The sequence below is a fragment of the Passer domesticus genome, chromosome 3 (assembly GCF_036417665.1).
Source record: "Passer domesticus isolate bPasDom1 chromosome 3, bPasDom1.hap1, whole genome shotgun sequence".
Classification (NCBI taxonomy): domain Eukaryota; kingdom Metazoa; phylum Chordata; class Aves; order Passeriformes; family Passeridae; genus Passer; species Passer domesticus.
This window is the reverse complement of record NC_087476.1, coordinates 98,964,960-98,990,812: the sequence shown is the minus strand read 5'-3', so window position 1 is coordinate 98,990,812 and position 25,853 is coordinate 98,964,960. Positions and strand designations below refer to the sequence as shown.

The following is a 25,853-nucleotide window of genomic DNA, read 5'->3' as shown; positions in this document are numbered from 1 at the left end:
CAAAAATGAGAGTGGAGTGCTGGATGGTGGGGCTTTTCAAAGCCTGGCTCAGAGCAGGGCTTGCTGTCAGTGCATCCTGCTCCTTGCTCACACTCCAGAAGGACACTGCAGCCTGGATGGCCCAGGGGTGCTCAGCATTTGTAAGAGTGACCTTGTGTACTCTATCCAGCCCAGCATCTCAATATCCCTTATGCAGGTGTCCTTTGGACCAGCCCAGCTGTCTGGGACCAGCGTCCCAAGAGCAGCACCCAGTTCTGGGGCAAGCCAGCCTGGCTCAGAGCACAGACAGGAGCTGAGGTGTGCCAGCAGATGGAAACAGCCCCCAGCTGCCTCACAAGGCTGCCCTCTCCTGCAGAGGCTCCCCAGGGCTGGATGGAGGTGGGCTACTTGTGCTTGTCACTTGACTACCTGTGAGCTGAGCTGCCGCCCTGTGGGGTGGGAGTACCCTAGGGCTTGCCAGCCCAGCCTTCCTGCTCCTCCATGCAATCCCAAATCCCCTGCAAAACAAGGCTCAGGTGGGACAGAACAGGGGTGCAGGCAGGCAGAGCTGTCCCAGCTGCAGGGCCTCATCATGCTCACACAGGCCCAATTATAGGGCACGGTGACACCCTGGCTTTGGGATGACAGGTGTCCCTGGCGTAGCCTTACCAGAAGCCCCCTCCCTCCCTCCCTCCCTCCCTCCCTCCGGGTGCCAGCTGGCAGATCCTTCCCCTCGCCGGCCCTGGCAGCTGGCAGCCCAGTACCAGCAGGGAGTCGGGGCAGGGGCTTCCCCAGCTGCCAGCTAATGCCACTAAAAGTAGCCTGGCTCATCCCCCTCATTCCAAAGGGAACAAGGAAGGTGCCCAGCAGAGGCCTTAAATCCTGAGGTGAGGGGGGTGGAAAGGGGGCCAGGTGTGACCAAACCTGCTCTTAGCTTTGGGTTTGTCTTGGCACAGGCACTAGCCAGCACAGCCGGCCCAGCCCACGTCTGCCTTCCCCACACCTGTCCCACGGGTCTGTGCTGGGTGGGCCTGCAGTCCCCATGGATGCACAGCACCACTGCTCCTGCTCCCCAGCATCCCAGAATTCTTGCACCCTTGCACCCCTGTCTCCCGCAGCCCAGAGCTGCCTGCCCTTCCCGGGGGTTCCCCCTCTCCCCCAGCTGCTCATGTCCATCCTCCAGGCACGGGAGGGGGCCAGGACCGCAGCCCATCCCCACCTGGCCCCACCAGCTGCCCCAGCAGCTGGGCTCTGGCATCTCCCCCTTGGCTACGCTTCACTCTGCCCCGGGCCCACGACTGCAGGAATGTCATTCCCGTGGGCACAAGGGGCCTTTGTGTGAGCAGGGACGGCTGTGGGGGCCCAGCATCTCAAGCTGGGGCTGGGGACAGCCACAGCTGAGGGAGGGCTCGTGGGTGGGCAGCAGCTGACTCCGGCATGGCCCCACAGCTCCCAGCCAGGCACGGCAGTCTCCCCACTACCGCAAGGGATAGCAAGGAAGAAAGCCCTCTCCTCATCCTTGTCCCTCCGGCACCAGCAGCATCCTGCAGTCACTGCTGGCTCAGGAAGCAGCGCCAACACCAGTACAGAGCCCCAGCACCTGTGCCAAGGGATACTAAGGTCTCAGCCGCCCCACAAGGGGAGCAGCAGGGCTGGGACTTGGGGCAGGAGCGCCAGCCAGCAGCTGCTGGATTCGGCCTTTTTCAACAGCTGCCGTCTCAGCGCCAGCAGCAGGGAATGAGCATGGGCTGGGGCTTTCCAAGGCCTGGCCACAGTGCATTAAACAACCTATTTATAGCACTTGCGTCCCTCCTCAGTAGGAATGGCCTGTGCTCCTGCTGCACGGGGCTGGGTGCTTGGGTGCCACCACTGTCCCCACCACCAGCACCCTCTGGGATCCCTGCCAGAAGGGTGAGGCTTCCTAAAACAAAATACTCTTGGCCTTCCTGACTCTCATCTTCCTCCCCTGCCACTTCTGAGAGCTCCCAGTGCTGCCCAGAGCAAGACTTGCAGCAAATCTCATCTACATCTGATGCAGATGCCCTTCTTCCTGTGATCCCTGCTGAATCCTTTGGAGATGTTATCATACAACAGCCTGTGCTGATGGTTGCTCTGTCCCCTGCCTCTGAGATGGCATGAGGGTCTTGCCCTCCCACGGAGCAGAGATGCTGCTCTGGGAGCAGGCTGAGTGCTGGCACGTCACTCCTGGGGTGGCCTGTGCCAGATTTGCCTGTTGTGTGATGGAGCACAGGACTGCTCACAAGACATTACCTCCACAGAAGGGCAGCAGCAACCACGGGGATTTGTAGCAGGAGGTAGCATGGCCCTCTCCTGCCCAGATGCTGGTACAGCACACACCCATGACCCTGCAGACCCATGCCTCCTCTGAGGTGGCCTCCCAATGGGTCCATCCTCTCACAGAGGAGATGGAGGTTCCAGCTGGCTCCAGCCCCCGGATCTGCCCAGAGGATGTGTGGGCTGTGAGCTCACCCGTGCTCAGCAGCAAGAAGGAAGGGGCTGGGCTTTGGGATGGCAGGGAGGAGAAGACAAGAGGACAGCTCTGTGCAGTCCTGCCACCAGTCTGAGGACAGAGCCCTGTGTGGGCTGCTTCCAGCCCTGCTATCTCACCAGCACTGCTCCATCCACAGGCTTACCAGAAGCCCACATCATCCTCGTGCTGCCTGGGGGATTCTCCTGCTCCTTGTTCGCTGATGTCCAGATGTTAACTGATCATCTGTGAGAAATAATTACTATGGAGGGGTATACAGTCCCTGGTTAGGCTCAGGAAGTGGATCTCAGCCCTTCCCATCAGTTAACAGATGATATAATAAAGAAAACAGATGCCTGAAAGGAAGTGGTCTTGACACATACCCAGCAAAACATAACCCAAATATCTGGTGAGGAACTTTGAGTACCCTGGTGGAGAGGGATGAAACATAGACAAGTAAAAAGTGTTGAGAGACAGAGCAGTGATTGCAGGACCAGAAAGTCCTTCATGGATCAGAGAAGTTACAGCAAGGCTCTATGTGCCTTGGCCTAGGAAATAGACGGGCAGGACTCTGCTGCCCTAAATCTTTAGTTCTGAAGCAGATACTGGTGCTATTTTGTTTTCTTTCAAGGTTACATTCTCTTCCCAGCTGTGGGCAATACTCAACAGAGGAGCAAGTTTACATCCCTTCATCTCCCTGGGCTGTACTTTTGCCCAGTTGGACCCATAGCTTCCAGATGGGGAAAGCAACTCAGCAAGATCTCTGAATTTTTGGCGAGAGACAAAAATCTGCCTTTCTATGAGTCCCAAGGGCTTGGCAATTACGCCCTGCCCCACCTTCTTCTCAGCTGGGATGTTGCAAGCATCTGGCTCTTAAAGCAGGGTGAGAGCCTTCTGCACTCCCTCCCTGGCAAGGAACAGGTTTCTGCAGAGGCCACACACTACAGCCCCTTTGTTCCAAAAGAATTTTCCATCCACTCCCTTGTGTATCTCGGCAACATTACACTCGGATACAACCTAACACTCAGAGGCAATGCTCCCAGGAATGTGCCGCAGCATCTCTGCACCTGGTCAGCACCTCCCTTTCCCCATGGGACTGGAGGACAGGATTCCTCCAGAGTAGGGATGGCAGGAAGACTAGTTCCCTCAGCCCAGGCAGGGCTTTTCCTAGGAAAAGGCTCCCTGGGGAATAAGATGTCCACTCTCCTCCATTACTGTCATCACTAGCACTGACTGGGATGCTGCATTTTCATTCCAGTAGTCCTCAGCCTGCTCAAAGGTAGGATGCTGCAAGTGCCTTTTGCACAAGGAGAGGATATTCCCAGTGGAGCTGTACTGCTGGGGAAATCAAGGCATTAAGCGAGGCTTATCCAGGATTGGCTGCAGCACAGTGAACCCAGGGGTCTCAAGAGCAGGCCAAGCACTGCACCCGCTGCCTCCCTGATCCAAGGGGAGATGCTCCCTCCTGGGGAAACACCAACCCTGACATAGATGCAGCAAAGCTTTGGCTCCTGCTCCGCCGGAGCTCTTCCCACTCCCCTAAAGCAGCCAGCACGGAGCTGGCAGCAGCGTGCAGCAGAGCCCTGAGCCCTGCACTGCGGCCTCTGACCACGGCACACCCGGAGCCTCCAGGAGCCTCCAGGAGGCCAGGCCCAAGGGGCTGACGTCAAGCCCGGTCCTTGAAGCTCTGGGGCCATCAGGGAGCTGTTTCTGCTTTCAGCACATGGTGTCCCTGTGCTGAGGCATGGCCAGCCTGCTTTCCTCATCCATGGCTGGCTCCCTGGGAAGAATCTGTGGGGCTGGGAAAGGTCACCCTGGCTGAACTAACCACCCTTGGATGGGACTTACTGGGCTGGGGACAGCTTACAGCAGGCAGGCAGGGAAATGGAACAGTAGCTTTTGGTCCCTCGTGTCTGTTCATTCTCCTAAATTCTTCTTGAGCGAGATCCAAAAGTAGGGCTTTAGCAGGGTTTTGGAAGGAAACAAGGGGAGGAAATGAAAACACACATCCACCAGGAACAAAACAAAGCTTCGGCACAGGAGGGAAGTGGAAGGGCACAGACACGAACATGGACCTTCCTGCCTGCATGCTCAGTCTGGCTAGCTTGTGCTCCCCTGGCTGCTTGCCCCAAGCTAACTCAGCTTAGGAACACTGGAACTCAGCTGGGAAGTGCAGGACACTTGTTACTATCCTGCTCTTGAGCCACTCATGGAGCCAAATTAAAGCTCTTTCTCAGGGGAGTACCCAACTGCTCCTCAGTATATTATGCCCTGGGCATATGCCTTGCCTAGTCTCCTTGTTGGCTTACCTGGTCTGCATTCCTGGCCCTCATAGGAGCAGGGTGACAATTGCTGGCACTGGCAGGGAATGACAGGCAAGCATATTTAAGACTCAGCTGTCTGCTCAAGGGCTATGGCAAAGCCTTGCAGCGAAACAGAACCCCACCCTGCCAGCCCACATTTCTGTGGTGGGCAGATGTTGATCCTCCCTTGCCCCCCTTATCTCCCCTACACTGCCCCGACAAATGGGGCCTCGGCTGTGATGCAGTATCACTTTCAGGGAGTGTGTGTCGGGCCTGGGAGGAGGGGGCATTTAAATGAACAGCTGGGGGGGGTTTTGTTGTCCCTTGCTCTGGAGCTGTTCTGCCATTTGGGCCGGTGGCAGGTTCACGCTGGGGAAGCTGAGCAGTCCCGGCTGCTCCGGGAGAAAGAGCTGAGTGGTGTCCCGGAGCAGCAAGGATCCCAAAGAGGGTAAGAGTGACCGGGCAGGAGGCGGGAAGGAGCCCCTTCCAGTGCTTCTCCCTCGGGCCTGCCCCAAGCAGCCCCGCTCTCAGCGGGGTGCGGACCCCCAACTTCCCGCTCGGCTCAGACGTTCCCAAGAGCGAGGAGCTGCCGAACAGCCCCGCTGCTGCAGGCGAGCCGGGGCTGTGCCGCTGTGCCCGCAGGTCGGGGGCAGCATGCCCGCCGCTCCGCTGGCCGCCCCGCTGCTGCGCGCCCTGCTCGCCCGCCTGCTGCCGCTGGCCCGCCGGCGCCTGCTGCCGCCGCTCCGCCGCCTGGGGCGCCGGCTGCGCTCCCGGGAGAGCCGCCAGGCCCTGCTCACCTGCCTGCTCTGCCTCCTCAACCTGCGCAAGAAGGCGGACGACTGAAGCCGGCCGGCCCCGGGCAGGGACGGGACGGGACGGACCCGGCGGGGCGCGGCCGCTCCTCCCGCCCGTCCGTCCGCCCGGCCCGCCGCGGGAGGAGGGACCGGGCAGGGGAGGGGACGCGTCCCGGCGGGGGCGGAGGGCCCGCCCAGGCAGCCGAGGCCGGACGGCTGCCCGCGTCTCGCCGCTCCGGCCATGGTTGCTGGGCCGCCCCCCGCCCCGCTGCCCGCCGCCGCGGGGCCGCCCCGCCGCTGAGCCCCCGCCCGCCCCGGGCAAGGAGCCGGCGCTGCCCGGGCCGTCTCCATCACCCGCTCTCCCGGGCGGTGGGGGCTCCGCACTGCCGCCTGACCCCACGGTGCCCGGGCCGGGACCCCCACTGCCCGCAGCGGGCAGCGGGGAGGGCGAGGATGTCGGGCAGCACGGCGAGGAAGGTGCAGCCCTTCACCATCAGCACCAGGCTCTCGCTGCCCAAGTGTGCCGCGGACTTCCCCGGAGACGCCTGCCCCGGCATCGCCCTCGCCTCCGCGCTGGACGGCCCCCGCGGCCTCCGCCGCAGCATCAACGAGCGCATCTCGCTGTACCTGGCCCACGCCCGGGCCGCCCCCGCCGGGCAGCCCCGCAGCCCCAGCCCCGGTGAGGACGGGGGCCCCGACGAGGATCGGCTGAACCGCAGCTCCCTAGCCCGCTCCATTAAGAAGATCACGCTGTCCAACTGGTACGGGGATGCTGGCACGGGAGAGGCAGGGGGACCCGGGGACCCTGCCCGCGCCGGCGGCGAGAGGAACCACAACAACAACAACAGCAGGACAGGGAAAGCTCAGTTCAAGGTAAGCGATCCCGGTACCCTGTGCCCTGTTCTCGCTCCCTCTTTCCTGCAGTTCCCCACTCCTCGCTTCCAGTGGATGGATAGGTCCTGGGGAGGCTGCGCCCATCCCTGTTGCCTTATGCCCATGCCGTCCAGGTAGCAGTCGTTGCAGGGCTCCTGGGTAGTTGTTTTTCCTCCCATGTGCCCCCCACGCACTTCTCTGTCCCATCAGGCTGGAGGGCAGGAAGTCTTCGCGGGTGAGCGGAGATGAGCTTTCCCCGGGGCTGAGATGAGCCAGAAAAGCCCTGCCCCAGAGCCTGGCTATGGAGGGCTCAGCTTTGGAGATGCCTGTGATGATGCAGTTGAGTGTGGGGAGCTGGGAACTTACTCTCTCATTTACAGAGGGGAAACGGAGGCTGGGAGAAGGGAAGTGACTCATGAACGGCCACACAGCCAGGCAAAGCTGGGACAAGGCTAGGATCAGGACCCAGAGCTCTCAGCACCCCACCCTTCAAGTCTGAGTGCTAGCTGTGCCAGAGCTCAGGAGACCCCCTCTGTGGGTGGGATGGGGAGGAAGGCATCTCGGAGACGTCGCAGTGTCTGGTGAGAGCAGGCAGGAACTCCTTGGGATTTAACCCTGACCTGCAACAGCTGGTTTCCCGGCAGGACAGTGCTAGGGAGAGCCGCGCAGCCCACTGCCAAAGCCCTCATCTTCATTGCCAATAAAGGCCAGGCACAGCCTCGCAAGAGGTGCCGCTTCCTCCGGCACGCCGGAGCCTGCGCAGCCCGAAGGGCATCGGCCCCAGGGCTCCCCTCTTTCGTGCAAGGCAGGGACACGTGCTGGGCACGGCGGTGTGGGACTCTCGGGAGGCTGCCAGGATCGGCCCCTCCTCCCTGTCCAGCATGAGGAGCTGAAAGAGGTGGGCAGGCTGCAAGATGGAGCTTTGGGAGGAAAAGACGGAGCTGGGGGGCAGGGGAAAACGTGGGATGGCAGCTGGAGGAGAGGAGGGACACTGTCTCCCACACAGAGCACGGTAATGCTTTCCCAAGTGCACCCCACAGCCCTTGGATTTGCCCTTCCCTCTTGCCCCGTAGGAGTGAGGGGCTCCTCCGGGATGAGCACAGTGCTGCCTAGGAGGGTCTGGCCCCGGCTCGTCCTGCTCGTGGGAAGTCATTGGCACCTATTCTGTGGGAATGCGGCGAGCATATGTGCCGTGTTAATTTTGCTTTTAGAGGGGGAAAGAAGTGTTTGCAGAGGCGGCAGCTGAGGCTGCTGCGCTCATTGCACGTGTGGCTTTGCTGGTGACACGAAGCCTGGTGTCCTGCTAGGGAGTGTTTAGCACGGCCCCTCATGGATGCTGAGGCAGGCTCAGCTCCTTCTCCGGACTTCCAGTTGCTGAGAGAGTTTGTTGTTTTGCCGGATCGAGGACCCAGCTCCAGCCGGAGGGACCGAGAAGGGGGGGTAGTCCCGGTGGAGCAGCTCTGCGGGAAGGATGAAGTCATCGTTGTGCTGGCAGCCCTGCTTTCCTGCGGCTGCCGGATCGTGAGACAGGGACTTTAAATAAAGCTCCCGTGTCACCTGCAGGCTTGTCTCCCACAGCTGAGCCCTGGGAGCCAGCCTGAGACATTACTGCATAGAGCTCTCTAGGGTCTTGTGCCTCACAGGCACCTCACATTTAGCTCCCTATCATTCCCTAAATATGCATCCAAACCTCTCAGCCCCGTGGTCAGGCAAGGAGATGCCTTCTCCTTCTGATACCATCCTGCTGAGTTCTCACTGTGCCTGCTGGGCTGTGATTCAGCCTTGTACCCTGACTGTTCTTCCTACTTGGGATGGGATGCTGTGGCACGTGGCAGTGGTCTGTCCTCTGCAGCCATGGGCCAAGCTTTGCAGGCCCTTGGAAAGGTCCAGTGGTGCTGTTCTCCTAGAGGCTGTAGAGCTGTTGGGCTGTTTGTAGGGCTCTGAGACTTTTTGGTGGCAGCAGCTCTATGCTGGGGCTGCCATTCATGTCAGGACTCTTCTGCAGTGCTGGAGAGACGGTGGGAAGCCATGTTCTGTGGAGGAAGGGAGTTCTGATTTGCCTAGGTTCATTTCCCTTGGGCAGTGTTCTCAGTTTGGAGTGGCCTGAGCAGCGGTAGGCTGGCTCTAGCTGATCCAGCACCCTGTTTGCAGCGATCTCAAGGAGGGGTTGTCAGGGCAGCACACATTGTCCACCACCCTGGTTCTGTTGCCCTGTGCGTGCTGGGATGGCTATTACAGAGACAGCAAGATGGCCCCAGGAAGGGAGTGGAAGGAGGTCCCTAAGTTAGCCTGCTATATCCAACAGTCCAAGAAAAGATCCATCTGCAGAGGATGAGGCTTCATGCCCTTGGGCATGGTCCAAACAATCCCACGCACCTCTCCTCCTGGGGCTGTGCTGCATCAAGGATAAGGTAATGTGGAGTTCATCCTGGACATCCTCTCTGTGCCTGGCTGCAGTTCCTGGGCTTCCTTCCTCCTGCCTCTCCTGCTTCCACCCTCACTCCTGTCCTTTGGAAGCCCTTTCCTGCAAGCCAGCTGCCCCCTTAACTCATCTCCCAGCTAGGCTGAGATCAGAGATCAGGAGCTGAGAGGATTCAAGTTCATGATGTTGGAGTTAATGTCGTCCTGTGCCCTCATGCCTCTGCCCTGCTGTTCTGGAGGAGGGCAGGGGAGTGTCACTCTGAACATCCTTAGATGACCAGGGGCCAGTGGTGATCACTACATGGGTTTCTGCTGCCTTTGGAGTCAATTCAAGGAGAGAAAAGGTTGTTGGGGGTACTGGGAGCTAAACTGGAGAAGGTGATGAGCAAAACAAGCTTAGGAGCTGTTGCCACTTGCTAATCATGTGGTGGGAGCTGTGGGTGCTGTTCAGAGAAGCCTGGCCTAGATGTGTAAGGAGGGATGGGCAAGAGCGCAGCCAAGCAGCGTCTGGGTTCTGCCAGCAGCCCCCCTGGCCCAGGGCAGGGGGAGGTGGGTGAGTGGTCCTCTGTCCCCTTGGCTGCCAGCACAGTTAAGCACTACCAGGCTCACAGCTGTGCCTTCCTGCCTCTAGGTGTTCCTCAGGAAGGATGTGGTTGCGGAGGACAAGCAGCAGGAGCCGGGGAGTGTTCAGGCCAGTGTTCTCTGCTCTCCAGTGGACAGATGTTCTCCCCTGTATGCGGTATGTCCCCCTGCCCTCAACAATTAGCGGGGCATGACATGCAGCTTGGAGCTGAGCAATGAGGCTGGTCACTGGTGTGCCCAGGTGTGGATGGAGCCTTGCCTCTTCCAGGGAGTGTGGGAACAAGCTGGGCATGATGGGGCAAGGAATCAGCCCCCCAGGCAGCGCCCAGAGGTTTTATTGCTTCCAAGGGAGCCAGATTATGGGCTCCTCCAGCCATGGCTGAGTCAAGAGACTAAAGGTCACAGAGTCACAGGAGGGCCTGAGAATCTGTGCTGCTATTAAAAAAAAAAAAAAAAAGACAGAGGATTTCTGTAGTTCTTGTGGTTAAGTAGAACAGCCATTGGAAAGTGAGTCCCATGCTGTCAGCAGGGCAGCACATGCCAGAGTGCTTAGAGAGCCTGAAACAGTTGCCCATACCCCACTGCTCCACAGGCTTCTGGAAAATTGTTCCCTAGTGGGCTCAGGGACAGCTAAGACCCTGTGGGGCAGCTCATACCTAGCCCTCTCAAGGAGAAAGGGCTGTCCCAGGCTAGCTCTAGTAGCAATTTCTGCCCGCTGAGAGGAGGCAGCAAGCCTTCCATCTTTGGGTTCCTCCTGAAAATTCTCCATTTCCTGTTTGCCACCAGTTAGTGTGCAGTCAGATCCCCATCCCTGGGCAGAAGGGTGGGAAGTGTGTGCCCGGGTGATGGTGCTGTCCCCTGGGCAGCGTGCAGCTGGGCCCAGGGCTGAGTCTGGAGAAGGGCCAGCACTTTCATTGGCTGACCTTTGCTGTCACCCCTGGCAGAGCTGGAACCCTGACAGAGGGTTTCGTCAGCGTCGGCTGCCCACGAGGCCAAATCCCAAGGAGATGCTGCACTCTCTGTCCCCTCCAACCACTCACCAGAGATGGGGGTCTTGGGTGCCACCAAAGGGGTGGTGGGGCTTACCTGGGACCTGCCTCATGGCCCTCCATCCCATCCCCTGGCAGCATCCCCCTGTGTGACACCAAACAGAAGCTACAACCATGAATGCTGCTTGCAGGGATGCACTGCCTGAGGCTGGCGGGGCAGCAAGCACTGCATCCATCTCCAGTGTGGGTGCTGGGACCAGTCCAGGTGCTGGGTGCCATCCCAACAGCCTGGAATGACCTAGGGAGTGACCCACTTGAGGGACAGCCCAGCACCCCCTGCTGGGGTTGCAAAAGCCACCAGTGTGGCCTTGGTAGAGGGAAGTGGTACCTTGGTGTGGTGGAGGAAAATGCCAAATATGTCAGTGATGGAGTGGAATTAAGAATAAGGCATGCTGACCTACTTTGTTTGGGTTTCTGAAATGCTCCTGGGAGGTGACAGGGAGGGCTCCCTGGGGCAGCACACTGACACTCCCCACCCCTTCTCTGCTCCCCGCAGCTGGCAGGATCCCCGGTGTCATCACCCCAGAAAGAGAGCCCTAAGGGCAAGGAGTCTGCTGCAGCACCAAGATGCAGTGGGCGGAGCGGCGTGGGAGCAGCCCCTCTCCTTGACCTGAGTCCTCTGATAGCCCAGTTCAACCGGGAGATGTTGCAGGTGAGGCCAGCTGGGGCCCTCTCCCAAGGGTCCGTGTAGGAAGTGGAATGGAGGGCCACCGGCAGCCTTTCATGTGAGCTGTGGGGTGGGGTGTGCAGCAGGGAGGGTTGAACTCCCAGCCCGAGCGAAGCCATGGTTGTGGCATGAGATCATGTTTGGCTGCCTCTCCCTGGCTGTCAGCCCCAGGGAGAGGGGGTCAGCCCACACCAGGGCCCTGCTTCCTCTCCGCGTGCGCATGCTCCTGCCGTGCCCCGTTCTCCTCCTCCTCCTCCTCCTCTCAGCCCCTGTCCCTCCCCAGCAGCGTGGGAACCGAGATGGTGGGAGGGCTGCTTCCATGCCATGGTGGGAAGAATGCATGGATGTGTGCACTGGGGAGCAGGGTGCAGGGGGGAGAGATGCTTGGTGCAGGGATGTTCTGTGCAGACTGGCCTGCTTGGGCAAGCCCAGCTTCTCCTGCTGGGCTGAGGCAGGCGCTGGAAAGAAGTGAGGTGCTGCCCACCCTCACACCCCCCTTGCCACGGATGCTGTGCTGAGTGCCTGTGCTGGCCCGGTGATTCCCTGAGCAAATGGGTTGTCAGCTGAATGGGTGCACTCCAGTCCCTGTCACAGCTTTGGGAAGCTTTGGGCTCGGGTCCCCAAAGCCGTGTCCTTGAGGCTCTGGTGGAGGCCCCCAGCCACGTGGCTGTTTGTATGTTGCAGGCAGAGAGCTGGGTGCGAGGCAAGCTGCGGGACCTGAAGGACGGCTGTGACCTCCAGGACTGGGAGGACGTGGCCCAGACCTTGCAGCGGGACATGAAGGATTTTGAGAACACACTGATAAAGCTCAATCAGGTGGGGCCAGGCAGGGCATGGCATGGGTTGGCTCCCGTTACCCACAGCACATGCATCCCTGGGTTCTCTGCAGCAGAGGGTCCCTGGGAGCCCCTGATGCTGAGTGGGTCCCTTGGCCCCACAGATGGGTGAGCAGCTGATGTGGAGGGCAAGCCCCAGTGCAGAGGCCGTGCGGAGGCAGCTGCTGGCCCTGCAGGACCAGTGGCAGCTCCTGAAGCAGACGGCTGCCAGCCAGAGCAAAGCCCTGGGGGGGCTGCGGAGTCTGCAGGACTTTAACAGGAAAGCTGAGCGGCTGGAGGCATGGATCAAGCACAAGGTTTGGGGGATGGGAAGCATGGTCTGGGGAAGGGGACAGCCTGGTTGTCCCCCAGCCTTCTCACACCTTTGCCTGGCCCAGGAGGAGAAGCCCTCTCTGGCAGCCCTCCTGCAGGAAAGCCCGGATAAGATCCAGCTCACTCGCCGCATCCTTGACTTGAAGCAGGTGAGAGGCTGCTGGGGGCTGCTGACCTGTCAGGGACCCCAAATACTTTGAGGCTGGGGCATGGCACAGGTCCCTGAGGAGGGATGCTGACATCTTTCCTCTCTGCTCGGGCCAGGAGGAGCAGCAGTTCCAGAGTCTGCACAAGGAGCTGAACAGCCTGGCCCAGAAGCTGGAGAAACAAGGCAAAAATGAGAGCAGGAACGTCTCAGCCCGGCGCAAGCACCTCAACAAAGCGTGAGTGAAGCACACAAGGGCTGAGAAGGGCTGAGCCGGGCACCAGGAGCTGACCAGCTGGGAAGCAGAACCCCCCCAAACTTCCTGGCCTAGCTCTGCACAGCTCCCCAGACGGGCACAGGCTGCCATTCACCTTTCCCCTTCCACCTGCTCAGGTGGCTGCGGCTGCAGGGGACCCTGAAGGAGCACCATGAGGCTCTGCAGCTGGCCCTGGAGGTGGCCTCCTTCCTCCAGCAAGCAGATATCCTGCTCGGGGTCATCCATGCCAAGGTATCTGCACTGGAGCCAGGTTCACCCTGGTATGTGGGGCTGTTGTATGGCCTGAATGGAACTTGGTGGGCAGCACCTTGCCCCTGTCCCCTGCATAGAAACTCCTGTGGTCCCAGCACTCAGCCTGGGCTCTGGGGAGAGAACCAGGGGATGGAGAAAGGGAGCCAGGCTGGAAGTGCAGCTTTGGGTTTCTCTCTGCTGGAGCTGGGAGCAGGGTCCTGTCCTCCTCCCACTGCTGACTGTGGCCTCTTCTTACAGCAGAGCAGCATCTGCAGTACAGGGAAGCCAGGGGAGGGCGAGCCATGCCAGGATCGGGATGTCAGGGACATAGCCAGCCAGTTGATGGTGAGTGCAAGACTGTGCCTCGTCCTCTGAGCCCTGGGGAGCATCCTGACTGAGGGGAAATGTGCACCTGCCCAGGCCAGCTCTGCCACCGGCAGCGCTGTGGGCTCTGCGGGCACCCCGCACTGTGTGGGTGGCTGAGGCTGTGTGATGGATGGGGGAGTCTTCCCAGGGCAGACAAGGACTGGGATAGGCACTCACTGCCTCTTCTGCCTCCAGAGGGCTGGTTGTCACCACACACCCTGCCCGTGGCCATGGTGGTTCATCACTCATGAACCCTGTCTCCATCACTTCCCAGCTGCTCTCTCTTCTCCAGATGCTGGATGTGACAGTGTCCCAGCTCCTAAACTTGCAGCCCAGCCTGGCAGCCCGAGTCTCCTCGAAGCACCGAGACGTAAAGGAGAGCTGGGCACAGCTCCAGCAGGCACTGAGGTAGAGCATAGCTGGGCAGGAGCACCAGGGTACCAACCCTGACCTCCCAGCACAGGAGCCAGAGGCTTGGGAAGGACCTGGGTCAGCCCCCAGCAGGCTGTCTCTGGGGCACCAGCTCCACTCAGGGTCTCCTGCTGCCCTGGGCTTCCCTTGCCTTCCTTTCCCAGGACAGGGAAGGCTCCAGCACGGGCAGGCAGTTCCCCGAGGGGCAAAGCTGCAGCTCCAAATGTTGAGCCTCGAGGAGACGATAGCAGTCACGGGGCTGTGGGTAAGGAAGCAGCAGCCAAATGGACAAGAGGACTCAGCAGCATGGTAAGCACTGACTTCCTCCAGGTGACTTCAGCTCCCCTGCTTTGAGAAGGCAAGGCAGCCTGTGGGAAAGGGGTTCAGGTGTTGAGCAGAATCCAAGCTGAACACCCGTGGATCTGGTCCCACCAGTTATGGGAAGTGATAAGTGCCAGGCCTGGGGCAAAGCAGGTGTATGCTTTGTGCTGGCCAAGGAGGAATGGGAACCTTTGTGCCGCAGGTACCAAAAGATGTGCTGGAGAAGATGGCAGAGAGCAAGAAGGGAGAAGAGAGCAGCCCTGGCTCCCCAGCAGTGGGACAGCCCCCTCATGGAGGGGACAGCAAGAGGTACCAGCTTGTGGAGGTGGCTGTGGGAGCAGGACAGAGTCGAAGGGGACAGGGATGGGTTCCCCTATGCAAGGGGGAACCTTGCAGTCCTGACTGTCCCTCTCCTGTCTCTGCTGGAGGAGGAGAGAGGCAGAGGCTGAGTGGGGGATGCGGCAGCTGGAGACCCAAGTGCAGGACGTCTGCCAGGTGGTGAACATGGTAATGTCTCCCCAGTTGTCCCCTTTGCTCCCTGCCCACCCAAGAGGAGACAGTGCTGGGGAAGGACTCACTTCCCTAACCTCCTCCTGCTGCCCGTGGGCATGCAGGCTTGTGCCCACACCCTGGTCTGGACACTAACCCAGCACATCTGCTCCTCAGCAGACCCTGTCCCCGTACAAGGAGAGTGTGGGTATGGGAGTCCCCCCATGTCCAGTGGCAAGCCTGGAGGCAGCACGGATGCAGCAAGAGCCCCTGGCCCCCAGCTCCAGTGCCAGGGCTGTGCTCCTGGTGAGCCTGCTTGGATGTGAGGTGGGGGGAGGACACCAGGTGGGGCCCATCCTGACTGCCCTCCCTGCCTCCCAGGAGGGGCCAGCACGAGGGAAGCCTCCTGGGAGCCCTCAGGTGGAGGCCATGCTGCGGGAACTGGGGGAGTTGTGGGAGGACCTGCAGAGGAGGCACCAGGAGAATGGCGTAGTGCTGCAAGAAATCGATAAGGTACGTGGAGTCAGGGCTAGGGTGGGCACAGGGCATGCTCCAATTGGAGCAGCTTGCTGGGGATCACCAAGTGAGGCTGGCACCTATGGGGCCTGCAGCTGCAACACTGGCACTGCCATCTCTGGCTGGCCTTACAGATGGCACACTTCTCCCACTGTGCTGCCTGTGCCCCAGGTACCCCCAGCGGGATGCCAGCATGGCTCCTGCCTCCCCTGGGTGGCTCAGAGCCAGGCTGATGGCTTCCCTGCTCTCCCTGAAGGCACTGAGGCTGGTGGGGGAGCTGGACCAGGCTGAGCGGTGGCTGCAAGACGTGGCTGGGTCGCTCTTGGAACCGGCTGCCATGAGAAGCCCGGCAGAGCTGCGCCAGGACCTGGAAGAAATGAGCCGGCTGGAGAAGCAGCTCCTGCTCTGTGGCCTCAAGCTGCAGGCACTGCGGGAAGAAGCAGCAGGCGAGTCGCCCACTGAGCACGAGGGAGCAAGGAAGATGCAGAGGAAAGTGGAGATGGTGGAGGAGAAGTGAGTCCTGGAGGAAGGTGCCTCTTCTCTGGTCCCCGTTGGGTGGGAGGAGGATGCTGTCCCTGAGGAGGTGCAGAAGCTGCCAGCACCTCTGATGAGCGCCTCTCCCCACAGGTTGGCACACGTGCAGGCAGCCCTGCGGCACCGGGCGGCAGATCTGCGGGACTCCCTGGTGCTGTCGGAGTTCCTGCAGGACCTGCAAGAGGAGGAGGCACGGAGCCAGCAGGGATCTGCAGCGGTGAGCAGCGTGGCCAGGCATCCCTTGGGATCACACAGCACCTGGGATTGGACCAAGGGTTGATCTGTGGTTGGCAAGGGGTCCCTGTTGGGTGCTCCCCTCCAGCCCAGCTGCCTGGGGTGTCACTCCCCATCTCTTATGTCTGGTGTTTCTGCTGGCTTCAGCCAGGGAGTGGGCGTTGTGGCTCGCAGGGGTCTTTTCCCCTGCTCTCAGCCCAGGCTGAGAAGTCTCCAAGCAGTGAGGACATGAGCCGCCCCTTGGGAGAGCTGCAGGAGGCCGTGGAGATGCTGAATGACGCGGCGAAGGAGCGGGAGCGGGTCATGGAGGTGGCAGCAGAGACGGAGAACCTGGAGCGTCTGGTAGGGAATGGAGGCTGGGGCCTGGGCATGCAGCTGGGTGGTTCATCTGCAGCTGGACATGCCGGCTGAGTGGGACAGGGCACGCACTTCAGCTGTCCTCAGTGGGACACAAGAGCATTGGGATTCATGGGGACCGCTCTGTGCGAGGCTGGCATCCTTGTCTCTCCCATGGCTGGCACCTGCCCTTTTGCAGCTGCATGGCAGGGTGTCCCCAGGCTGGGGTGGGCTGGGGCTGAGTGGCAGGCACAGGGGCTTCCACCCCAGGGCTAATCTCCCTCTGTGTCCCCTCCTGCCCATCCAGGTGGCGAAGATATCCCCACAGCTGGAAGCCCTTCAGCGCAGAGCCAAGGCACTGTCTCAAGACATTGCCTTAGCAGAGAACAGCTTCACCACGGTGAAGAGTGAGAAGGACCTGCAAGGGCTGCAGGGCTTGCTAAGCTGCCAGCAGGAGATGGAGGTGAGTCAGGGGAGCACTGCCAGGGAGGTGTCTCGGTTGGCTGGGGCTGTCCCAGTGAGGCTCTGGCCCCACTCCAGGGGCCCAGGTGTTGTAAGCCTTGGCACACTCTGGTAGGGCGGGCTGGAATTTTCCAGTGGAGCTGAGACCTGCCTGCTCTGCTCCCCTCTGATAGCATGGGCCAGGCAAAGGGACAGAGCTTGCATCAGCTCCCATGTGCCAACACCCAGCCGCCAGCACCTCGCTCCTTCCCTCTGGTGGGGAAGTGACTCATGCACACAGGGCAGGGAAGCCAGGCAGTTCTGTGCTCTTCCCGTGCTCCCCGCTGAGGCTAGCTCTGCCCACTCTCTGCAGCCCATGTACCAGCATCCTCTCCTCTGTCCCTGCATCCCAGAATGCAGGGGAGTCCAGCCTGGGTTCAGAGGGGTTGGATGCATCTCGAACCTTTCCTGCCTTGTGATCTTTAGCATGCAGTGTCACAGACCCTGCAAGGGCAGCTGGAGGAGCTGGAGAGGGCAGCTGCCCGCTTACAAGAGCTGTGCCCCGCTCGGCAGTGCCCCGTCAGCCGGGAGCTGCAGGAGACGCTGTGGGCCTGGGCAGGGCTGCGAGAGCTGCTGCGGGAGACCCGGCTCCGCGTGCAGCAGGCCAGCCAGCTCCGGCACTTCTTCAAGGATTATTTAGCCATGATGTAAGTGGCACTGAGCTGTTGGGGTTGCTTCTGTGGTGGTTGAGGGGGAGCTGGTGAAAGCATGGCATTGGCAACTATGTGGGCAGTGCTGGAGCTGCAGCCAGGCGTGACCATGGGGAGCCTGGAATGCAGGGTTGCACCACAGCTGTCTGTGTGAGGCAGCCCTGCAGCATTTCATCCTGCCCCAAAAGTCTTGCCACAACCCCAGTGAGCCGCTTCCAGCTATCCCTGAGCATGGGAATGGCTTCCCTGGGGCCTGCAGGGCTGGAGAAGGGTTGGGTCATTCCTCAGCCTGTCTTTCACGTGCTCACAGCTCCTGGACTGAGGACACACGGGCTCAGATCTTCTCTGAAAGCCCAAGCAGCTCCAGTATCCCGGAGACTCCATGTGAGGAACTGGAGAGGAGAATCGAAGAGAAACTCAAGGAGTTTGAGGCACTAGCAGCAGCAGGGCAGCAGCTGGTGTCTGAGGAGCACTACCTGAGTGCAACAGTAAGGACAGGGGAAATAGGGCTGGGGGGAAATTCTCAGCACTCCCTGAAGTCCTCTGGGGACAGGACCATGACAGAAAGAGCAAGGTGTGGGTGCAGAGCCCAGTAGGTGGGATGGGGACAGCTGTGCATCCCTGGGGCTGCTCAGGGCAGGAAGAAGTTTCACCCGGTGGATTCTGAGATCTGAGTTGATGTGGCTGTGACTGTATTCCACTTGTAAAAACCTCCTAACTGCTCTGTTGTGAGATATCCTGGTAGGACCAGTGTCCCTGGGCCAGGAGTTCTTGCAGGCTGCCCAGCATCTCTCCTCCCGTCAGATAAAGGAGCGCTTGGAAGAGCTGCAGAGCATGCTGGGCTGGGTGCTGGTGCGCTGGCGAGCACAGAGGCATCAGCAGCAGGATCTGGGGAGCAGACAGGAGGACAGCAGGGACCCGGAGAACCTCTCAAGCACATCCCCCACTGGTCAAGTGAGTACCCAGCCATTCTGAGGCTGTCAGGGAGAATGCCCAGCCTTGAGGCTGAGGGTAGCAGAGGCACTGGATGGAGTGGGTAATGCAGAAGATGAGGAGGGATGTGTGCCAATACCTCTGGGAGTCTCTGGGGTTTGGGTGGGGCAAAGGGAAGGCTATCCTGAGAAAATGCCTGGCTTCAGCAGCCCTTCTTTCATGTTCCCTCTCTGGCCTTGGTCCCCAGGAGCAGCATGCCTCATGTGTTCCACTCCACCTGGAAAGCATCCACAGCCCAGTGAAGTTCATGTCCTCCTCCGTCCTCGAGCCTGTGCAAAGATTAGAGCCAAAGCTTCCAGCGAAAACCACCATCTCCCCACCTACATCACCCCTCTCAGATGCCCCATCAGGAGCGGAGCAGAGCTGGGGGGAGCCCAGCAGCAAAGCACCCCATGATGCAGAATCCCCCAAGGAGGCTGCCCCCTGGGATCCTGCTGAGACCTCCACGCTGCTGCTGCCACCGCGGGGCCCCTGTGGTCTCGGGGGGACGGTCAACCTCATCCTCAGCATTGGCAAGAAGGGCGAGAAGAAGAAGGCACAGCTGCTGGCCAGCAGCGAGCAGCCAGGGGAGGAGGCACTGCCAACGGTACGGGGGATGCTGGGGGGCTTTGGCAGAACCATGGGCCAGTGGCCACACAGCCTGGGCAGCTCTCTGGAGCTGTGCCCCATGCAGGCTGTGAGGGCTGCGGGGTGACCCCCAAGCTGAGACCCCTCTAGGGTATTTCTAAGTGAGCTGCTGGGTCTGTGTTGGTCTCAGGAGAGGGGCCTTTGGCCATGCTGATGCTGCGTGATGCCTTAGGGCAGAGGCCGGCTTGCGCCACCCACTTTGCCTGTGCTCTCCTGCTGCAGCTCCTTGCCCACTCTGTGCTCTCTGTGTGTCTCTTTCTCTCCCCTTGCTCAGCTCCCTGCCACTAAACACTCAGGCTGTAAAACCTTTTGGAAGCGTTGCCAGGGGCTTTTAGGAAACACTTGGGGTAGCTTAAAGCGAAAAAGAAAGCCACCTCGCCAGCTGGTGGAAGAGGTAACGTCCCGGGGAAGGCTGCATGCTGGGCAGAGTGGCTGCATGGTGTGAACCTGCCTGCCACCATCCCTCCTGGCCATGCCACAGTGCCCTGGTGGCAGTGGTTCATTGGGAGAGCGAAAATCCATCTGGTGCTGTGGGGTCCAGAGCATGGGTGCTGGGACATGTGAGAAGTGGACTCAGGCAGGGCTTGCTGCAGTTTGGCCCCCCATTCAAGTAATGGTGGCCATGGGAGGTATGGCTAGCTGGTGGCCAGTGGGAGAGCCTCCCTGCTCCATTGCTGGGGGCAACAGCAGTTCCTTGTGTAGCCAGCTGAAGGGGACAAGGGTGGCTGGGACTGTGTGAGGTGCACATTTTGCTGGGTTGGGGATCTCACTCCGGGTTGCTTGGCTTGTAACTCTGAGGCTGGGAGTTTGGAAATTTGTAGGGACTCAGATGTCTTTGTTGCTCCAGAGCCTGTGCAAAAAGGTCTGTGTGTGAGGAGCCCCAAGGGCAGCCAGGCTCAGTAGCCCAAAGGAGAGGACAGGAGGACAGAGAAGCTGGAGGGTGTTGAGACAGGGGCAGGGGCTGCTGGGCTGCCAGGAGGGTTTTGCTAATGGGCGCCATCCAGCCTAATGGATACAGAGGAATGCTGCTCCAGCTCCTGCAGACTCTTGCAGCTGTGGAAGCCCAGCAGAGGGTCTGCAGAGAAGGGGAGGGGAAGGGTCTGCACTCAGTCCCTGCCCTTGCATTCATTGCTTTACTGCTTGGAGCTTACAGGGCTGGCAGGCACGGACTGCAGTGCCTGCTGTCTCAGTAGCCACCCAAAAGTGATGGCTTGGAGGTCAGCAGTGCCAGGGAAAAGCTGTATGGCAGTCAGCCCCAGCTGTACCCACACCTGGGGGACTCCATCATGGGCAGGTTCCCTTGTCTGCCTCTACCCTGCCTGCACCAGTGTGGGAGCAGCCCTCAGGGTTCTGAGGTGAAGCTCTGTCATTCCCAGCACTGCATGTGCTGCTGGTGAGCATCTTTGTCTGCCTGCCCTTGCAGCTCCCTGCTTTCCCAGATGCAGCATGGAAAGGGGGCAGTTGGCACAGGGTGATGGAAGCTCCAGCGATGGCGATCACGCCTCTCTCCTTCTCTGTTTCCCCAGGTGCAGCTGGAGGCCAGGAAAACCTGCACGGCGAAGCGGCCGCCGGCTGTTGTCCGCCGCCCTGCGGCATGCAGCGCTGGCATGGCGGCTGTCTCCCACACCCTGCCCAAGGCCGGCGCTGGCTGTCTCTTCAACAGCCTGCAGCGGCGGGAGCAGGCCAGGGCGGAGCAGGCCCGGCTGCTGACTCTCCGGGGCATCATGGGCGACAGCTCCCTGCGGCCCACGCCCGAGGAATGCCACGGGCCCAGCAACACGTGGCCTCAGAAGTGTGGCTGGAGGAAGGGGGGGCCAGGGGCAGCTGCTGCTGGACCTCAGCTGGGGGAGCTGCTCCTCTACGTCAGGAACCCGCTGGTGCAGGACATCGATGCCGAGTGCGGGGCAGCCCCTCAGAACCCCTGCCTCCCTAACCCCAAAATCAAATGCCCCCGTGTTTCCCTGGGCTCTGTGCTCAGTTTGGAGCTGCCAAGGGATGCAGTGGTCCTAGGGTGCCACCGAGGGGCTGAGGCACGGCAGCAGGAGGCAGAGGGGCAGGAGCAGAGGCAGGATCAAGGGGTGAGGCCTTGGAAGCCCACAGGCACGCATGGAGTTGGATGGCAGGAAGATAGGCACAGTCCCCAGGGGCCCAGCAAGAGGCTGGGGATGTCCCCCAAGAGTGAGCAGGAGGTGAGCTTTGACCCCAGCTACAGCCAGCAGAGAGGACACCGTGCTGGGAAGGAGCACTGGACCCCACAGCACCCCAGCAGCACCAGTAAAGACCTTCTGGACTTGAGGCCGAGCCGGCCGTCCCGTGTCCATATGGGGGATGAGCCGGCCACCCACTTTGGCCAGGATGACAGCCCCACTGCCACTGGCAGGGCCAGGCATCACAGAGCCGCTTGGCTAGAGCTTGGATCATCCCCTGCCAGCCTCCCAGGCAGGGCTGGAGCCATCCCCAGCCCTGCCTGCGCACAGCAGCCAGCCAGCAGCAGCCAGCCCACAGGGTCCCCAGCTTCCCCTGCTGCCCCCACCCAGCTCTCTGTCTTTGAGTGGGCACTGGGGTCTCCACAGCCCCAGAGCCCTGCACTGGGCACTAAGGAAGTTTGCCACCCTGCCCACAGGCAGTTTGAGGAAGAGGAGGAGGAGCTGCAGGCCATCTGGGATGGGGCACACGAGCGACGGGCACAGAGCTCACCGGGAGGCAGCTGTGCCAGCCACAGGGCGGGCAGCAGGGCAGGCAGCTTGCCCAGCCCCAGCGCCACTGCTGGCAGGCCCCTCATCCTCTCATCAGCCAACAATGTGCTAGTGGCCAAATTCACCCTTCCCACCGCTGCCCAGCTGCTCCACAGCCCGTCGGGAGAGAAGAGCCCCGGGGTGGTGCACGGTGGCAGTGGCAGTCCCAGTGGGCTCAGGGTTTCCCCCCATGTGGAGGAGCTGGTGTCTGCAGCACCCTTGGATGCCTCCAGTGCCTGGGATCAGCAGAGGCATCGGCAAGAGGAGAGAGAGAGCAGCAAGGTGAGATCCACAGGCCAGGGACTCTCCTTCAGGATCAGGTAGGGGGCTGGGGAACAGCCAAGGCAGCAGCTGGGTTATCCACTCCGGCAAATATAACCTGTATTTGGGGACTCCCTGACTCCAGTGGCCCCTTTTCTTCAGCTGGTGGGGACGGGCTAGGTGTGGTATTTGGGGTCCCTGCAGCATACACAACCCCCAGCAATCCATAGCCTCAGCAAAGTGACACTTCACCCTAAAGCTTCACACAGCCCAGCCCCTGCCCGGGTGAGAAAGTTGTTCCTCATTGTCATCCCACTCCCACTTTGGCATTGCTGACCAGGAATGGGTCATCTAGGCCTCATGTGCGTGGAGGCTGAGCTGGCACCACCAGCCCCAGAGAAGATTTTGCCCACCCTCTGTGCCCTTGCAGGTCCTGCCTGGTAAAATGGAGTTTCAGATGATGGAGGGGACGCTGGAAAGGAAGCACGTATTGCAGACAGGAGGGAGAAAGGTACAGACATGGCTGTGGGGCTCCTTTGGGACAGGGGTGCTAGAACACGTCAGGGGATGGAAGGAAGCCAGGGATGTTCCTGGATCTACCACAGCAATGCTGCTGGCCATTCTGGAAGGGCAGAGCCTCAGAGGGGCTGGGCTGCCTTTTGAGCAGCATGAGACCATCTGTCTTCTTCCAAAGCTGTTGGCATCACAGCTGTCCCCTGCTTGTGTCCCACAGGCCAGCTGCCGGGCCTGGGGGCTCTTCCACGCCGTGCTGATGAGGCAGACACTGTGCTTCTACCAGGACCGCAGGGACAGCCTCAAGGTGCGCTGGGGGAGATTGGGGTGACGTGGGAGGGGGCTGGCAGCAGGGTGATGGCTCTGGGCCCCATGGCCAGGGAAGGCAGAGCAGTCCAATCCCACTGTTGCCCTTGCTTTCCTTTGTGCTACAGAGCTCCGTGGTGGCCCTTCCCCTGAACCTCTCCGGGGCAGTCTGCACCCCAGATGCCGAGTACACCAAGAAGACCAACTGCTTCAGGCTTCAGTGAGTCCCCAGTCCAGAGCAGTAACCACAGCCCTCCCAGAGTGTGTCCCTGCTGGGCCAGACACATACCAACATCCCCAGGCAGGACCAGCTCAGTGCTTAGATGAGGATTTCCTTCCTTCTTTCTCACCTGCTTCTCTTCTTTTCTGGTCTGGTGGGGGCTGTCATGTCTGCACCCTAAAATGTTCTTCCCCTCTCCCTGCAGGCTGCAGGATGGCTCTGAATACCTCCTGAGGGCCCCCACCCAGGCTCTCATGAACGAATGGGTCTCAAAGCTGCAGCAAAACTCAGGTGAGCAGCCCTTGCAGGCAGAGCAGGGGCCCAGCTCTATGTGGTTACCATGTTTGTTCAGTCCCTGCTGAGCCCTTTGATACATGGGGGGTCAGAAGAGAAGCAGCACAACATTTTACTCTGATTTTTGCATCCTCCTAGCCTGCCTTGGGAACAGCAGTTCTCTGCCAGGCAGGATTTGGAGGCTTTGTTTTCACACCACATACACAGCTATAAATCAGGAATAGCACAGCTGACGTCACTGGTGCTTCAGCAGCAAAAAGCCCGTGTCAGGAAAATTATAATTGTGCCTTGGTCTTCCTCCATATCCGCTGGGCTTGGAAATGCCTTGCTTGCCCTTGAGGCAAGGAGACCTGTAATACTGAGGTCTTCCTGTTGCTCTCCCCATATCTGAGAAGTTCAAGCCCTGCTATGAAGTCCTAGGTTGGTTGTCAAGACCAAGAGCAGGTGGTACAGCAGGAGGTTGGAGGAGCCAGCCACGCAGCATGGCCAGTCAGATCAGGGACTGCTCTGTGTGACAATCCTGTGCACTGCCAGCATCCAGAGGATGTTTGCTGTGCTCCCAGGTTTCCCCGAAGTGGATTACTTCCAGGCGGCAGCACGGCGTGTCGAGGGCACTGGTGGTACTGGCAGGTGAGTAGCCTGGAGCTGGCCAGCTGGGTTTTGTTATAACTCTATCCCAAATTTCCCAGAGCATGCTGCTCCAGCAGGGCATTGGTGGGCCAGTCTGGTTTGCTAAATCTCTGCTGCTTTCAGTTTCAGCAGGGTCTCCAGCCCCGGGACCTCCCACCTGCAGGGACATCATCAGGTCACCACCACCAAGAGCCAGGAGATTGTGGTGTTACCCTGTGCAAGCCCACTACTGCAGCGGCCTCTGGGCGGCCAGGATGGCCCAGTCGATGGGACTGTGACAGCAGCAGGTGACTTTCCTGTCTGGCTGGTTACCACTGTCCCCCAGCTTCTCTCCCCAGCCCAGAGAGGTACATGGGAGGCAGCTGAGGGAGGCTGAAGGCTGTCGGTCAGTCTTGAACTGGTGATATCTGGGCTAGGAGTCCTAGAGCTTGGGACTTGGGGAAAGGAACATTTACTTCACTTCCTGAGATACTGAGATAGTCATACAGTTCCCCTTGTCCTTGGGGCTGACACAGGGGTATCCTGTGATGGCCTTGCCTTATGACATGTCTCCATTCTGCTTCAGAGAATGCTCAGGGGGCTGGGCACAAGGAGCAGCAGTGGTCATCCAGGGCATCCCCTGGGCTGTGGGACAACATCTGCCCAGAAGATGACTATGGGCTGGTGGCCAACAAGAGGAGGTCCTACTCCTTCACCTCAGGTACAGTCCTGATTTCGCTGTCACAGCCAGGAGGTGGCACCACCACCACCTTGGAGGTGCTTCTGTCCCCTCAGACCTCCAAGGACAGATGCGATGCTGCTCCAGCATGCACCTGGTCCTACATACCTGTGCCCTTGGCTGCAGCCCCCGTTTGGGGAGGGCTCTAGAGGGCTGCCAGGGCCTGCTGGCACCCTGCCCCTTCCACTGACCGCTCCTTCTTGCAGCCACCTACCAGAAGATCACGCCGCTGGCGGTGCCCAAGGAGCCAGCGGAGGCCGGGAGCAGTTACTCTGTCACACTGTACATAGGGGAGCAGGTGTCGGCCGTGCCCCGGGCACGCTGCCACTCCTTCGTGGCCCAAACGGGGAGCCCCCGGGACACACGAGGGGAGAAGACCACCAGCCCCCCTCGCACCAAGAACAAATCTGTCTTCAAGAAGTTCTTTGGGAAAAAAGAGTGAGCCCCAGACAAAAGGAGAAAATGCCCTCACCTGCCTCTTATCCTCCTCTTGGGCCACTCTGGCATGGTCTCTACTCCCAGCACCACTTCGTGGCTCGCTGTCTCCCCAGGGGCAAGAGGCTGTGCCAAGTGGCTCTGCTTCAGCCAGCCCCAGGGCTGCCCTGTGCCCCAGCCACTGCAGCCCCCAGCCTCAGCCTGGCGCTGAGCACCCCTCCTGCCCAGTGCTCTCCCTGGGTGCTGCTGGCTGCCCAGGCATCCTAATGACACACAGCACAAGCACAGGGGGGTGGATGATGGTTTTTATTAAAAGATAAATAGACACTTAGTGTGGGAGCTTTTTTGTCCAGCAGCATCCGTCAGCACAGGAGGAAAGGAGCTTTCTGCAAGGTGGTCCTTGCTAAGGAGCCAGGGGAGCTTCAGATGAGGAGGGCCCTGCAGTCAGGTTCAGTCCTGCTCGGGGGGGAAGCCTGAGCTGTTTGGTGCCTTTCACAAGGATGCTTTGTCCCATGCTTCCTCTCTGCCTGCACTCAGCCCAGCTAATCCCGCAGAATGTCTGGGCCCCTTTTCCCTGCCCTGGGAACTTAGCAGGGAAGTCACTACCTACAGAGTAAATACTCCTGCCTGCACAGCCCTGCCAAGCCTGCCCGGCCTTGCTCTCTCACAGGATGGCTGCCAGCCTAGGTCACAGCAGGTGAATGCTGCATGACACAGATGAGGGCAGTAGTGTGTGGATAGAGCCCCATTCCTACAGCCCAGATATTTTTGCAGTAACTTCACCAGACCATGCCAGTTTCAGCTGC

At 60.3% G+C, this 25,853-nt stretch overlaps 1 protein-coding gene across 6 annotated transcripts; it reads left to right on the top strand.

Annotated features, from left to right (window-relative positions):
* The first annotated feature begins 5,718 nt into the window (after positions 1-5,718).
* Positions 5,719-25,699, top strand: LOC135297257 (spectrin beta chain, non-erythrocytic 2-like). 6 transcript variants are annotated; one of them, XM_064414591.1, is made up of 33 exons: positions 5,719-6,437; positions 9,490-9,597; positions 10,986-11,141; positions 11,841-11,972; positions 12,097-12,288; positions 12,370-12,453; positions 12,569-12,687; positions 12,843-12,957; positions 13,219-13,302; positions 13,616-13,731; positions 13,899-14,043; positions 14,258-14,365; positions 14,482-14,562; positions 14,722-14,850; positions 14,926-15,057; positions 15,317-15,573; positions 15,688-15,811; positions 15,976-16,170; positions 16,472-16,627; positions 17,092-17,312; positions 17,626-17,803; positions 18,120-18,269; positions 18,496-18,894; positions 19,210-19,329; positions 20,462-21,952; positions 22,362-22,442; positions 22,665-22,751; positions 22,879-22,970; positions 23,176-23,261; positions 23,828-23,894; positions 24,018-24,181; positions 24,460-24,594; positions 24,819-25,699. In XM_064414591.1, the coding sequence occupies exons 1-33, from the start codon at positions 6,018-6,020 to the stop codon at positions 25,052-25,054; spliced, it is 6,360 nt and encodes a 2,119-aa protein (XP_064270661.1). In that variant the 5' UTR covers positions 5,719-6,017; the 3' UTR covers positions 25,055-25,699. The 6 variants fall into 6 exon arrangements, with proteins under 6 accessions (XP_064270661.1, XP_064270664.1, XP_064270665.1 ...); XM_064414594.1 differs by having other exon boundaries at positions 5,720-6,437; positions 13,216-13,302; positions 14,258-14,364; positions 14,487-14,562; XM_064414595.1 differs by having other exon boundaries at positions 5,721-6,437; positions 13,216-13,302; positions 14,258-14,364; positions 14,487-14,562; positions 14,725-14,850.
* The last annotated feature ends 154 nt before the right edge of the window (positions 25,700-25,853 follow it).